Raw genomic sequence first — 14,650 nt, 5'->3', positions numbered from 1 at the left:
TTTCATTGGATGGATGATCCACTTTTGGCAAAGCAATATTCACAATTACAAGAGAATATGGTAGAAATCCTGAACTAAAAACAATATCGCTGGCATCAGGATGAAAGTGAGTTATGGAAACAAAAGCATGCCAAGGTTTTTGAGAACAGAGGCGAAATTAGGACAGTGAGGAGGCGGCGCGAACAGACTGCGATGGAGCGGTCCAAATTTTATGTAAAAGCGCGAGAAGAGGAAATGAGCGGAAACAAGTATGCTTAGGGGCGACAAGATCTTGGATACAGAATGAGGATTGGGGAGGAGGAACATACAACCTGAAAAGAGGTCAGTACATAGGGGAAAAGCCCTGAATAAAACTCAAAAAGATGTGGAAGAAGCAGATCTGGAGATGAACTGGAAGAGACAGTGAGCAGAGAGAGGGGATAACACGGGGGACTTGTGAGAAGTCCTCAGACACTTAGAAAGGAGGCAAAGTGCAGAGTTAATGGCCAGTTGAAGCGTTTAAAGGGAATAGTCTGGAATGAGTGAGAGACATAAGCCATGTTTTTAAAAGACCAGGATTCAAGATAAGGGTTTTTGTCTCCGGTTTGTGCAATTGTCAAAATGTGATTAGAGTGCATGAGAGAAGACTTCAAGCTGGCACATAGCTTACTGGCAGAGGTTGAACGTGGAAGAGGAGAGGTACCAAGTATTGTGGAGGTGGGTGGGAGGTAGGCATGGGCCATTGAAGAATTGAATTTTAGTTTGTTAATTTTAAAGCCCAGGAGTGAAGCATATATAAAGAATGGCTAAACAACATGTGGACGTGGTATTGTGGAGCAGAGAGCTAAAGGAAGAGAAAACCAAAGATCTGGGAACTGTCCCAATGGAAGTGCTTGAAAGATCACATGATCACTAGAAGGAAAGTGTTTGTGAATATTAGAAATATGAGTGGACTAAGGACAGGCCCCTGGTGAAGATCATGATGAGAAGGAGGTGGATCAGCAGGTGACGCAAAGTAGGTGCTGGTGGAGAGGAATGAAACGAACCAAGAGCCTGCAAAAACCCCAAATAATTTCTGGTGAGGAAGGAGTAAAACGGTATGTAGTGAAACGGTATGGAGCAGTTGAGGGTACTGAACGCTGCCCATAGATCTTGGAGAATAAAAACATAGGATATCTTACAATGCTAGATGGAGACTGGCGAATTGGTGACCGAGGAAGGGGCATCAATTGTGATAGATAAAAAGTTTATTATAAATCTCTGACTTGACTGCTTTGAAGGGGGCGGGGAAAAGAGAAATTGGATGGAAGTTAATGGAAGAGTATGTGCCAAGTGCAGATTTCTTAAGGAACAGTGGCGGTATATGTAAAAGAGAAAGATGCCGTGGAACGCAATGGATTAAAGGGAGTTAAGAGAAACTGGATGGGATGAGTGAGAAGAAGAGATAACACAGTGTTAAGGTTAGAAGCAGAGAGGGAGAAGTTGAACTGGAAAGAACATTGGTAGAGAACACTGCCCTAGCCTCCTAACACCATCTCTCACACACACACACACCTTCTCTCTCACACACACCTTCTCTCACACACACGATCAAACATCTCTACTCGCACACACCATCAAACATAATCTCACACACACACCATCAAACATAATCTCACACACATCACAAACACCATCTCAATTTCCATCTCACACACCATCTCATACATGCCATAATACACAAACACACACCACCCCCCCCAAACACACACACACCTCTCTCTCACACACACACACACCATCACACATACGCACACCATCACACACACGCACACCATCACACACTCCCAAACTCTTATTCCGCTTGGTCCAGGTGTGAACAGAGATGTCTTTGGACTATAAGAATGGGCCTTGTTTGCTAGGACTTGTCGGAAGGATCGTTTCAGGCCTGGTGCTCATAGTGCTGTGTTGTTCTAGTGTGTTTCATGTTGAGATGGACTATGGCCCTGCTCTACACCAACCTGTAGTAATGGCATCCTCTGATTGGCCACCATGTCTCATTGCTGTACCAATCAGACTATTTCCCCGGGTCAAACCACACTTATACTTGTGCACCCAGAGTATGCTTGTATGAATTCATTTCAGCCTACATGAGGCTGAATGGCATTGCCTTGTCATGGTGGTAGTTGTAAATTTCTAGCAGCCGCAGTGCAGAGAGCACATTAGGCTCACTTTTGAAAGATCTACACCAGAAAATATGGTCTTAAGGCTGATTGCTTGAAGGAGTGATGCCCTAAATAATATTTTCTTTCTGATGTTTGTCATTTTCCACATCCATCTCCCTTCCAACTTAATGACCTATCTATAAACCTCCTCTCTTGCAATCTTCTGGCCAGTCTACCAAACTACCTATCAGGTTGCATGAATTTCAACAAACCCAAACTCCTACCAGCTTCACTACCAACATGGCAATTTGTCTATCGAGCTACCTGCCTAAAACCTCCAAATTGCCTGTCCACCATCCTCCCTGCCTGCTTACCGTTCTGCCAATTTATTTACTAGCCTGCACCCTATCAGTCTGCCGTCTAACTACCAATGGGGTTACCAACCTTTCTACCAGCCGGTCAATCTGATTGCCTGCTTGCTAGCTTGCTATCCTGGTACGCTACCTCCTAAACCCGCCTGCCTCCCAAATTGACTGTCTAACAACCTTTTTACTAGCCTGCTTACTATCCTGACAGATTAGCTACTAACCTCCCTGCCACTTGTTCCACCAATCTACTCCTTACCATCACTCAGTGGATACAAATGTCCCATTGGTAGATAATATATCCAGGTTATGTGCAGGTCTATTGCGCCCTGTGATCAAAGGGTTTAACGTTGAAAGGTCGAACTATTAGTAAGATCTATTCTTTTTGGTAATGTACTTAATCTGTAAAAGAGGGGTAAAATTAATATGACGCTATAACCCTATGTATACTTTGAGAGCATCACTACAAGGCCAGCTGATTCATAAGGACTATTATGAGGTTCAGCTCAAGTAGGTAGCTGGTTACTGTGAGAAGAGCTTAATATATTTTGCTCGCTACAAAACTAGAGAATCCTTTAGAAATAGTCCGCTAACAAAAATAAAGTGTAACTGGGTTACATCATTAACTCTGTGATGGTTAAATCATATATTTGTAATAGTTGGCACAGATTATCTGTAAAGTTATATTGGTATCTATGGCTTGTTGCATATTTGGTTCTTCACAAAGATGAACTTTTGCAGTTCGATCGGGATGATCCAGAAACCAGAGATGAAGAAGGTGAAGAAGAAGAATCCGGAGGATACAACTTCTCCCGGAGAAAGATCGTTCCCAATTGGAACCGCTACGAGGAGGCGGAGAAGGAGGCACAGAGCGAGGGTGTCGAGGTACAAAGGGGGGCCGACTACAGTGTCCTGCTCAGCTCCGCTGGTAAGGATCCTCGCCTGTCCATCCTGTGCTCAGTTTGATATTCCCATGAGTCAGTTGTTGTACACAGTCTCTCTTGTGCTGTTGGCCGGTCATGTCTAGCCTTTGCCGGATGGCACAATGTTAAAGTTTCCTTAGGTGTAGGTTGGATGTGATCCTGTCTAGGTTATCTAATTTATGCATTCTCTGATTTCTTGGAAGCCAAGTCGTCTTTGGCAAAAAAGTATGTTTTGAGCCTAAGCTTACCTAGCAATGTTTTTTATGTGTGTCTCATGACCGTAGGCACATTTCCAGGAACACATGATGGGGATATTTAGTCTTTGAAAGTTCTCTCTTAATGTGTTTATGGTAACAGGAAACTTCACAGTTCAACTCAACACTAACTTATTAAGGTAAATGCTTCATTGAGGAATTATTTTATTAACAAATAATCCTAGGATTCATGCATAAATTATAGGAGACAGAAGCTGCAAGGATTGCTGAGGAACCTTGCAGTTTCTTATTTGGGATGCAGGTTTAGCACAGCCCACTCATTCTGCATTTCATTATCTTTGGTCTGTAGATGACACGTCACTAGCAGAGTGATATTCAAATGTTGCACGGCTTGAGAAACGATCACTCTGCCCACCTAGTGTCAAGTTTATGGCTTTGAAGTTCACATGTATTAACAATTTTTGTTTGCATGGCTACCCATGAAAACAAACTCAATGGTCGAGAACTCTCTTCTCAAAAGTCTCAATGTATGCCACACTTTGCTACACATATAAAACACATTCTCAATGCGAGGACTGGGGCATTTTTTGAGCTTTAACAGGAGTTTTGGTCAGGTGAAGTCTTGTTTGTGCGACTATTTGATAACAAAACCATACTCAACTAGGATAATCCAAAGTGTAATCTGTGCTGATACTTGAATAGGTTTTCCTTGCATCATTCGTCTAAAGGCAACTTCAGGGATTGTTCTTGAATGCGAAGAAGCCTACACCTTGTGTCGGGTAGCTCCATTTGAATAAGACCTTCCAACATCAGGCTAGCTACAATTCTCTTAAATGACATATAGTTGAATAAGGTGATCTTTTGGGACTTAAAAGAAAATAATCTATTTGAAGAATGTCTTATGTTGTCTTACAGTAGAAGATATCCATGCAAGTCCTCTAAGAATGAGTCACACAGACAGTGTTAACCAAGAAGCGCTCTTAATTTAGAGATTAAAAAATAGTAGAGCAGTAATAGAGCAAAAGCTTTAAGACATTGAGAAAAGATAGTGCTGGTACATTGTCAGAGTGCATGGCGTGCCTGAGGACACAAGGAGCAATTTGATGGAGATTCCAATTTCACTTTATTGGTTTTTCTGTTGTATCCCTTGGTTGTGCTTGTCCTCGCAATATGTTATTGAAAGCCGTTTGGAGCTATGGCTGTCTGTGGTACCCACTTCCACGCCTAGGTATTGAATAGATCCTCAACTATAAACGCTGCCTGTAGCGTGCAAAATTTTCAGACATCTTGATAAGTCAACTCAGTGCTACGTTACCCCATCATAAATCCAGCATAATATTTTCTTTGAAAGTTTCTGGACTAAAGGTTCACACCTTCTTTCAGAGGGTCACCAGTCCTGTGATTTAGTGAGCCTTCCATGATGAACTGTGTGCACTGCTGTTTGCTGTCCTATGGCTTTATTCAGGCTGAAAGTAATGTATAGGGATACAGCTGTATCGGACTAGCTTATTTCTGCACATTTTAGGATATGTGTGTGGGGATGAGGCAGGTGCATTCTCTTATTCTTGCCATAACATTGAGTGTTGATCTCCATATATAATCCATAGTGGTTTGTTTTGGATACCTGGTCCATAGGTATTCTGTTGGCAGCTAAAAGAGAAGTTGGTAGAGGGAGGTGGAGAACCATGTGTGCATTGGGGGTGGAGTTGGGTGGACACCTGTGCAGATTGTATCACACTTACAAAAAAGTCAGTTTTGTGTGTATTGGATTTATGAACCAGCACTGCATTAGGTTTTGTTGTGGATATACGTGTATTTTTTGTTTTATTTTTACCAGACCCGTACTATTGATTATGGAGTACTTCTGTCATCCTTATAATGATAAAAGGGAGTTCTCTGAACTGCTGTTAAGGGTCAGGGGTTTTTGCTGCAGTTGAAAGATTGGCTCCATAGAGCATAAGGTGGACGACTCCCTTCCAACCCCCTTCCATATGCTTTTTGTGAATCCCACCAAGCGGGTATTTTTACACAGCAGCAGATTAGTATATCCGTCGCAGTGTGACAATATCTTCTTGTCACATTGCAGATGTTACAGAAAAACTTCATCTCAGATTTGACACACAAAATGTTGGGACCTTAATTCTTAGTGTATGGAGTACTGCACTACTGTTTAAATGGCCTGGCCGTGGCAGAGGTTTTGCTGGCTTTTGGGCCTGACACATTAGTATAAAACAGGTTTGAACAGACTGGCAAGAAAAGTGAAGATGAAGGCGGCTGGAGTACATTCAGCCGAAACGTACACAAATCTCTTAATAGTGTATGTAACCTCATATAAAGACTTTTAGCTATATGCTCTGTAATGCATTAAAAATATATTTTTAAGCTATGGGCCTCTCAAAGCGCTGCTCAAGGATGGTAAAAGTAATGTTGCCTTAGAGAATATTCAATATCTCTGTCGAAAGCAATGCTATGACAAGTTTCCTTACCCTCTAATGATCTCTCTCGCATTGCATCTTCTGGAATTGGTTTCACATCTTAGATATTTGAGATGGAAGCTTTATAAACCTGAACAAACCTTTTTGGAATTTGGCTCAAGTGCCTTTAGTGTCCTTATTTGTTTTTCCAAGTGTTCAGCAGAAGTCTTCTTGGGAAAGAAGGCTTTCAAAGAATGAATATCCTTGTTTCAGAGACCCTGGTGGGCAAGACACAGTAACTTAGACTCATATCTTATCTTTCATTGGCAACAAGTGCATATTTATCAGAGTCGTCAGCTTTCCCCACACTCATTTTCAATGGCAAATTCTTTTGTAGTATTTTTCACTTAGACAATTGGTGAGAGCACATGGCAGATGGGGACCAGATTAATAGGGCAAGCGTAAAGGCTAGAGTGATAGAGCACACAACTAATGGAGGACAGAATGCTGGAGCCCAGGACAGATGGACGTAACAGTGAGAATACAGGACAGATTTAGGTCAGAGTACTAGAGCACAGGACATATAGAGGTCAGAGTGCAAGAGCCAAGGACAGATGGATGTAAGAGTGAGAGCGTAAGACAATAATAGGTCGCAGCACTAGAACACAGGAAAGATAGATGTAAGAGCAGAAGTTAGGGAGAGATGGGGGCCAGAGTGCTAGAGCAAAGGGCAGATGGACATAAGCGTGAGAATGCAAGACAATAAGAGGCCAGATTGCTAGAGCACAGGACAGATGGAGGTCAGAGGGATAGAGCCAAAATCAGATGAAGGTGAGAGTTGCATAACTGCAGGACAAATGGAAGTCTCAGAGATAGACACCCGGGGTTAAGTTTCGAGAGCCTTGAATAAATGGAGGATAGGTTGGTAGAATCCAGGACAGATGGACGTAAGAGTGATAGAGGGCAAAACAAATGTCGGTTGAATCAGAGAAGTTTTAAGGCGGGCCCCCTGGAAAAATGTACTTTCTCTAATTGATCTGTCTATTCCCTTTCTCGCTCTCTCTCTCTGCCCACTTCTACCCTTGGCTCTCTCTCCACTTCTGCCCTTGGCTCTCTCTCGCTCTCCACTTCTACCCTTGGCTCTCTCTCCACTTCTGCCCTTGGCTCTCTCTCGCTCTCCACTTCTGCCCTTGGCTCGCTCTCCACTTCTACCCTTGTCTCTCTCTCGCTCTCCACTTCTACCCTTGGCTCTCTCTCCACTTCTACCCTTGGCTCTCTCTCGCTCTCCACTTCTACCCTTGGCTCTCTCTCCACTTCTAGGATTGGCTCTCTCTCCACTTCTACCTTTGGCTCTCTCTCGCTCTCCACTTCTACCCTTGTCTCTCTCTCCACTTCTACCCTTGGCTCAGTCTCTCTAACACGTGTCATCTTAAGGATTTTACAGGTCCCAGACTAGACCCTAATAAAGTTTAACATTTTATTTAGTATTGATTGGCATCAAGGGGGGATTGATTATCGGACAATGGGTAGTAAAGTACAAATTTGTCCGATACAGGGGCCCCTAAAATAAGTCTTGAGCAGGGCCTCCAAAGACCTTCAGATGCCACTGGGTCAAATGGTAGAGGTCAATGGGTAAAGAGTGCTGGACAGAAGGTAGTCTAAGTCCGTAGTGCAGTAAGGGTGCCCTGAGTCCTAATGCAGGTAAGGACAATGCCCCACTTACCCCCTATTGGATATAGAAATGTTGCTAAATTTGAAAGTAAAGTGGGCCCCTCACAACACTGGGCCCCTTTGCTGCTGGAGCATTGGTGGCTATTGCCATGGTCGGAGCAGAACATTTCTCGGTAAAAGTGACGGAGTGCAAAAGGTTAGTGTAACTGAGCACTGGACTGATTCTAGTTGCTTATTAAGTTGAGACACTCCCTCAATATGGAGGTTGTATGGTACACGGATGATCCTTGGGCTGGATGGAGAGTGTGACTTGAATCAAGCTAGATGTAAAGCATATGTCCTCGGTTGCAGGCTGAATGCAGGAAAAGCTGTTTAATCTCAACTCTGATAAGATGGAGGTCTTGATGGCTGAAGGATCCATGTCACTGAAAGTCCTTTGGTCTAGCGACTGATGGCCATCCGAGCTACACATCTGCCCCCTACAGTGTAGAGTGTGTGCAGATAGGTTATGGTTCCTTCTTTTAAAAGGATTAAGAAGATCCTCCTCTTATTTTAGCCTGATGATCGCGTCCCAGTTATACTTGATACAGTCGACCCATGCCTGGATTATTCCAGGCGCTGTATTTATCGTACCTCAATACAAAGCAATGAATCTGCAAATAATTCATAATTTAGCTGACCAGATACTCCTCGGGCCACATGAGTATATGAACTCAGAACCCTATCATCAAATGATGTGCCCTCTGCAGAATGGGAAGAGTGGCCCTTGAGTTTCCCAGATCTCATACATTCTATTAGCCGTGGGTGGAATGGGGCCCCTCTGAAGGGGTTGGGAGCTTCACTGCGCCGCAGAGGCCTGCGTTAAGCACTATCTGAACTCTTTTCGAATAGGTATATTGTTCATGGGGTGTCATTTTACCATAGGTATTATTAATTACAGTGTGTAAGTATTTTGATATAATTATAATAAGTTAGTATTTTGACAAATTTTATTTGTAAGCTGTCTGATGCTACCCAAAGGCTGCAAAAAGTAACATATTTAGTAAGAAGCAATTAAGTGTGAGGAGTTTGAAGCCCAAATACAGCTCCTCCCACAAGACTTCTTCTGGCCTTTTACGGCCAGTGTAAGCTGTAATGGGAAGAGTTCTTCCCTCTCGCCATGTTTGCGATTAGTAAGGTACAGATGGTTTGACCAAGTTCCAGCCCCTCCTAATGGCCAAATTGAAATGTGTGACTTGTGCATGCTGTGATAGGAGAAGGCGGGGAGAACATTGCGGGGCTGACTTTGGCACCACTGACCCGCCCTGCTTGACATTACTGCCTGAACATCCCAGACATGCTTGTCTCCCCATTCTGCCGGTCACTGGGGTTTCTAGGCCCACCCACCAGCATTGCCCGGCCATTTCGTCATTGGATTCGCCTTGCAGCAAAAACTCTCTGAAGCCACCACTGGCATTGCTTTGCCTCACGTTGGATCTTCTCAGGCTGTTGCCGACGTAGCCCAAAATGCGATTCTGTCTGAGTGGTGTTGCAAGACTTGAGACCTCGCTCTCCCTCCTTCCTCCGGCTGCTTACCCTGGCTTAGCCAAGGCACTTCTGGCACATTGTTCTGTTGATGTTGAATAAGCTGCTTTGTACCTCCTCATATTGGCCTTTTACCTGCAGAGTGCATCATTGAATTTGCACATGTTGGTACAAGAGAATGTCTTGCTGCTCAGCTCTGCTCATTAAGGTGCAGCTATGAAAACTTCTGGACCAGTCTTGCATTCTTCATCCAGGCTGTGATTTCCAGGCAAGTTCAAGGGTATTATGCTTGCTTCTCAGAAAGACCGGCACGACTTTCATGAGGGTCCTCCTTTATCACACCGCTCAACAAATCCTTCTGATGTTTGATGTACTGGTGAGCAAAAGCAGCATCTCAAAGCCCTCACAGAACCCAAGTGCTTCATCTCCGTGAGCCTACGACCCCCTAAACCCCTCCATAAGCTGGTACACGCTGAGCGACCCATAGAAATGTTGAAACCTGGACTTCAGAGGATCCTTGACTGAAGATGAAATATAATTCCTGGAAACTAAATATAGCCTCAAAGCTTTACCTGCATGTAAGAGTAACGCTTCAAATCTATATCGTTCAAGCATTGTGCTTTCACAGGCCTTTCCTTCTTAACTAGCCTTCCCTACTCCTAGCTCACGCCTTTAAAAGTCATACATCCCCGTAGCAGCCTACCTCCTCATAGGATCACATCACACCCATCCTTGGCTATCTGCATTGGATCCCTCTTGAAGCCAGGTGAACTTTAAAATATCCTGCATAGACTACCACACCCTTCATCTTGGTTTATCAAGGCACCTGAACAACAAACTACACATTGCAGAAAGTTCAGGAGAAACCATGAGTATATGTCGCCATCTTCTTGAAAAAGCATTAAAAAAAATCTAAACCACTAAGCAAACCTAATCATGACATGCACCCATAACCTTGGAATGCGCCCCTTTCTAAGCGTTACTGGAATAGACGAGTGCCTCCACCTATTTAACAATAGGGGCACTTGTAAAGTGCACAGTTCATCACAAAGAGGACGCTTGGCGCTTTAGAAGAGAATACTGCCAGCTGCAAACTGCTTGGGTCACATAATGATATGTGGGTGTGGTCAGCTGCTGCATGTCTTCTCCTTAGTTTAATGCATACATCTGTTAGTTGAAAACTGTCCTCTGCACGTATGGCTTGGTCTCTGCAGTATGAATATTTCTAGTAAATACATTAAACACAATGGACGCCTTCCAAGGCTAAAGGAACTGTTCTCACAGCAAGAAAGAAAATTTAAAAACCTACTATTTGTACATTTCCCAACTCCGCCTGTGAGTCACCGCGGAAAGACAACAAATTGGGTGTCGCCTTTGAGGCTGATCTGGTCTTCCTCCCACAACTGGTTAATCTTGCAATGGAGAATGATTTGTGCCACCTGCGGCTTGCATGTTGACACCACCGCTTGCCACATATACTAAATAGGATGGTCCTGACTGACTCGTGCAACAAAAACTATGCCACCCATCAAACCTTCACCAGATTGCAGTGGGCCCAAAGCTAAAATGCTTGCCATGTCTTGAGACTGAAGTTCTCTCACCACATCTCAGCTCCATTGGTTTTCAGTCAAGGAGTGCTCAACCTTTAACTTCCGCTGTCTCTGCTTTGTGTGTGAATGAGTGTACCCCTTTAAAGGTATTCCATCTTCACCAAAAGACCATCCCCTAGTCTCAGTCTCCCTAAAGCTGCTCTTTCCCCAAAAAGCTCATCTTGTACTATGAAGGATAAAATAATATTCAGTCATGTTTAGATTGCTAGTAGTCTACAGAATTACAAGGCTGTGAGAAAGATAGTGCCTTTAAATCAAAGCACTGCTTCAACAGGGTATAAAGCGCTACACACAACTGTAGATGGAAGCACTGTTGGCACGTTGGCTGAATCTGGCTGCTTTTGTATTGACCCTTATTCTCCATGCTTGTTCCCTGCCCTAGTTGTGTATCTGTGCTGCTTGCCGAGAGGTGCCTTTTGGGCTCTAGCATGCACCACACAACTGTGTCTGTGACCCAATGCTTAGGCAAGACTCTACGTATGCTCACGTGGAGGCCTGGTCCCATAACCCAAGAGTATCATCATGAAATAAATAGTATCTCCATATGGCTCTTCTAATCCTTGATACTCATGGGTGGCTGTGTCCTGCTCAGGTCTCTATTATAGATTGGATCCCCAGCACAGAGGGTGCAAACACAGGTGGCCTCACTTCAGGAAAATCAGCATGTGGACTGTACCATAACTGTGTGTCCATGTCTCCGGAACTTATGTCAATCACATGGGGATGTAACTCTTACCTGGTCCTAGTAATCCTCTTGACTCTCAGGTTCACTGATGTTCAAGTGGATTTGGTCTTTTTTGCATGGAGACCGGCCTCATCAGTCCTCTCTGCAAGTTTAAAGCGTTCCTTTGACTTTCACAAATGCTACCGAAGGAGCCCTCTCACCTGTACTAGGCAGCGGACCATAGCAGAAGAGCCGGGTCAAGGGATAACATTGCGCGACCCTCACAGGTTAACTGGTAACTTAGCAAGTCTATATTCCATGTTGTAAGATTGGTGCAGCATCCTTGGCTGCGGGAGGTCCCCCTTCACCTGGAAGTAATAGAGACCCTGTCAACCACTTTCCACCCACCTGGGTTGCTAGCCATGTGGGGGGTAGGGGATCTGCTGTCCCTCGCCCGTTGACTGCTCTGCTAACGAAGGGATTCTTGTAGGACCTGTACCTCACCTTCTTTGCCGGTAGCTACGGGGATGGAGTGTTCCAAGGAGGCCCTTTCAATATCCCTCATGAGCCTCCTGGTGGTGCAGGGAAGCCTGTTACTATCATCAGGTTTTTAGATCCTGAGGATTCTATCCTATCAACTGGAGGATTCCACTTAGCCCAGGGTCCCATTGATGTCATATCACCCTGCCATTTCCTTGGGATGGGTGTCTGCATCAGACCGCTCTGCATCGCTGCTCTTCACACAAAGGGATGCAACGACACTTCTCCCACAGGCAGAAGCCCTGGGCTGCAGGTAGACTCAAACTGCCTCCGGTAGACAGAGCATGCAGGGCCCCTGGTCATTTTCCAGAATACATGTTTCCTATTGTAACCGCATCCCCTGCCTTTCCAAGTGTAACGTATAGTGTCCACCTTTTTAGGTAGTGCACCTTTATATGCATCATGGAATATGCAAGTTTAACTTGATTCTAAGGTTTTTATGTGGACGGATGGGCAAGATGGGGCACTGCAAGAGAGATTAGCACAGCCTGTGAAATGACACGAGGCACCAATAAAGAAAGGCATCTAACCTGTAAGAAGGCACTGTTACTATTAACTAATATTTGTGTGTAAATTGCATTACATCCAGAAAATGGAAACATCTGTGGGGCTGAGTGTGGCACCAAACTTTGTTTGCCAGTTTAAATGCAGACACAGAGACCAACTCAAATACTTGTAACTAAACCGGAGATGCTCACAAAAAGTGGCAAATGACCGGGTTCCCCTGGTGGCCACATGCCATCCACATCTCAGGGACATACATAAGATGGCTTAAAAGTTAAGAATGAGAAGCGTTTTTCTAGAAACACGAATGCTTTCCAGAGGGGTCGAAACAACCTGAAACAAGAGATTGTTTCACAGCGAAGCTGTTGTACACAGTCCTCAACACAGTACGGGCCAAGCACTTATCAAATAAATGATTGAATGAATGTTGATATTTATTAGGCGCTCACCTTATGGTGCACAGTTTGTTAAAACATTGTGATAAGAGAAATGTTCTGCACTCTACAAAGTACTTCAAAAGACTTACAAATTGCATTAGTGTGCAAATCTGGTTTATGCCATTAAATGCTCAAAAAAGCCAACGAGCATTTTCTGTGTCCTCATAATGGGGCAGTCACTCCAAGAATGACCATTCTCTGTGACAGTATTAATCACTAGGGCACGCGCTCACTAGTTGTCGAACATGCGAATAGTCCAAAGCATAGCACTGAAAACTCAAAGGAGGCAGTCATTACTGGGAATTTTAAGAAAGAGAAAAACAAGGTGAGCTGCGAATTCAAAATCACGCAATCACATGATGCACCGACGACGAGAGGGTCTCACAGAGAAAGGAAGCGGAATTTACATTACAGCATAATATCCTTGTCTCATTGGACGTTTTGCAAGAATGAAACCTATAAATAATGTAATGGGCCCACTTGTTCCCCCCCCCGCCCCCCTCCACTCCCCTACACCCTCCCATTGTTCCCAAGGCAAGTACAAATCGCTTTTATTTCATTGGCCTTACTTCTGCCAGGCACATTAAGGGGCACCACAAGTTTCTTTGTATGGAGTTGAAAATATTGTGTATTTCACATCTGTGCTTCAACATAGCACCAGACACACTGACGCACACACTCGGCCACGCACTGCCAGAACAGCCATGCAGACAGTATATTCCACACAAAATGCAATTCTCAAGGGCAATTATTCCCATACCAAAAATATAGAACATGCAGAAGCACAACCTCCTTCTGGTTAACGGCTAGTAGTAAAATTGGTACCACCCACTCACATCATTTCATAAGTATTTCCATCACACCTGGATGCATCCGCATTAGCATCTACACTTCCCCACTACCGGAGGTGTCAAAACAGCTGTTATGGTAGAATAAACCTTATAATTGAACAGTGGGATGCACTCCAAGCGCATTCAATCATTCGTTTATTCCTTTAGGTAGCATCACTCAATCAATAAAGAATATTATATTCATTTTCTTTTTATTGCTAGTCTTAATGCTATTGTGACTTGTGACGTCAGCTGCATCTGAGAGCTGATTAGGGACTAGTATCAAAGACAGACTGTACCAGGGCTTGCCGAGGTTCGAGCGGTTGTGATTGAAAGCGGAACATTGAAGCTGATTTAATTAAAAATACTAAACTGCTGCTGTCTCGCGTTATCAAAAACCAGCGGATGGTCTTCGATTCACCGGCCTCAAAGAGATGATTAAATTAGAGTGCGGCTTCAGAAGGTGTATCCTTTGTGCCTGGACCTCTTAAGATAGGTTCAGCCGCTTTGATACCTCCAAAGGGATCCGCAGCCGCGTTTCTCGCCGACTGAATTAGGGCATCGCTTTGTGTGCTCGCCTTGCCTGGGCTGCGACAAAAGGCGGACAGCCGTCTGAGAAGGTTGCTAAGCATTCTTCAAAAAGAGATCATTTTTGGTTTTACTTCTTAAAGAAACTTGACTGGTGGACCACAAAATAATACTTTCAATTAAGAAGTCCTATCGGAGATCTCGCAGTCAAAACAGACGATCTCTGATAAGCGACGCTCAAGGAGTATCTGGTCTCTTCCAATTTACGTAAATTCTCACTTTCACCAGCGAGGATCATTTTT

General features: G+C 44.1%; 1 protein-coding gene across 1 annotated transcript in view; it reads left to right on the top strand.

The window, feature by feature from the left end:
* AVEN (apoptosis and caspase activation inhibitor) overlaps positions 1-14,650 on the top strand; it is a 1,005,515-nt gene that overhangs the window by 67,261 nt on the left and 923,604 nt on the right. Inside the window, exon 2 of the mRNA XM_086937037.1 lies at positions 3,230-3,416. Coding sequence (XP_086793163.1) covers positions 3,230-3,416 — 187 coding nt within the window. The remainder of the gene's footprint in view (positions 1-3,229; positions 3,417-14,650) is intronic.

This window comes from Lissotriton vulgaris, chromosome 9 (genome assembly GCF_964263255.1).
Source record: "Lissotriton vulgaris chromosome 9, aLisVul1.2, whole genome shotgun sequence".
Classification (NCBI taxonomy): Eukaryota; Metazoa; Chordata; class Amphibia; order Caudata; family Salamandridae; genus Lissotriton; species Lissotriton vulgaris.
Note: the sequence above shows the minus strand (reverse complement) of the source record. Positions and strands in the feature narration are given on the sequence as shown.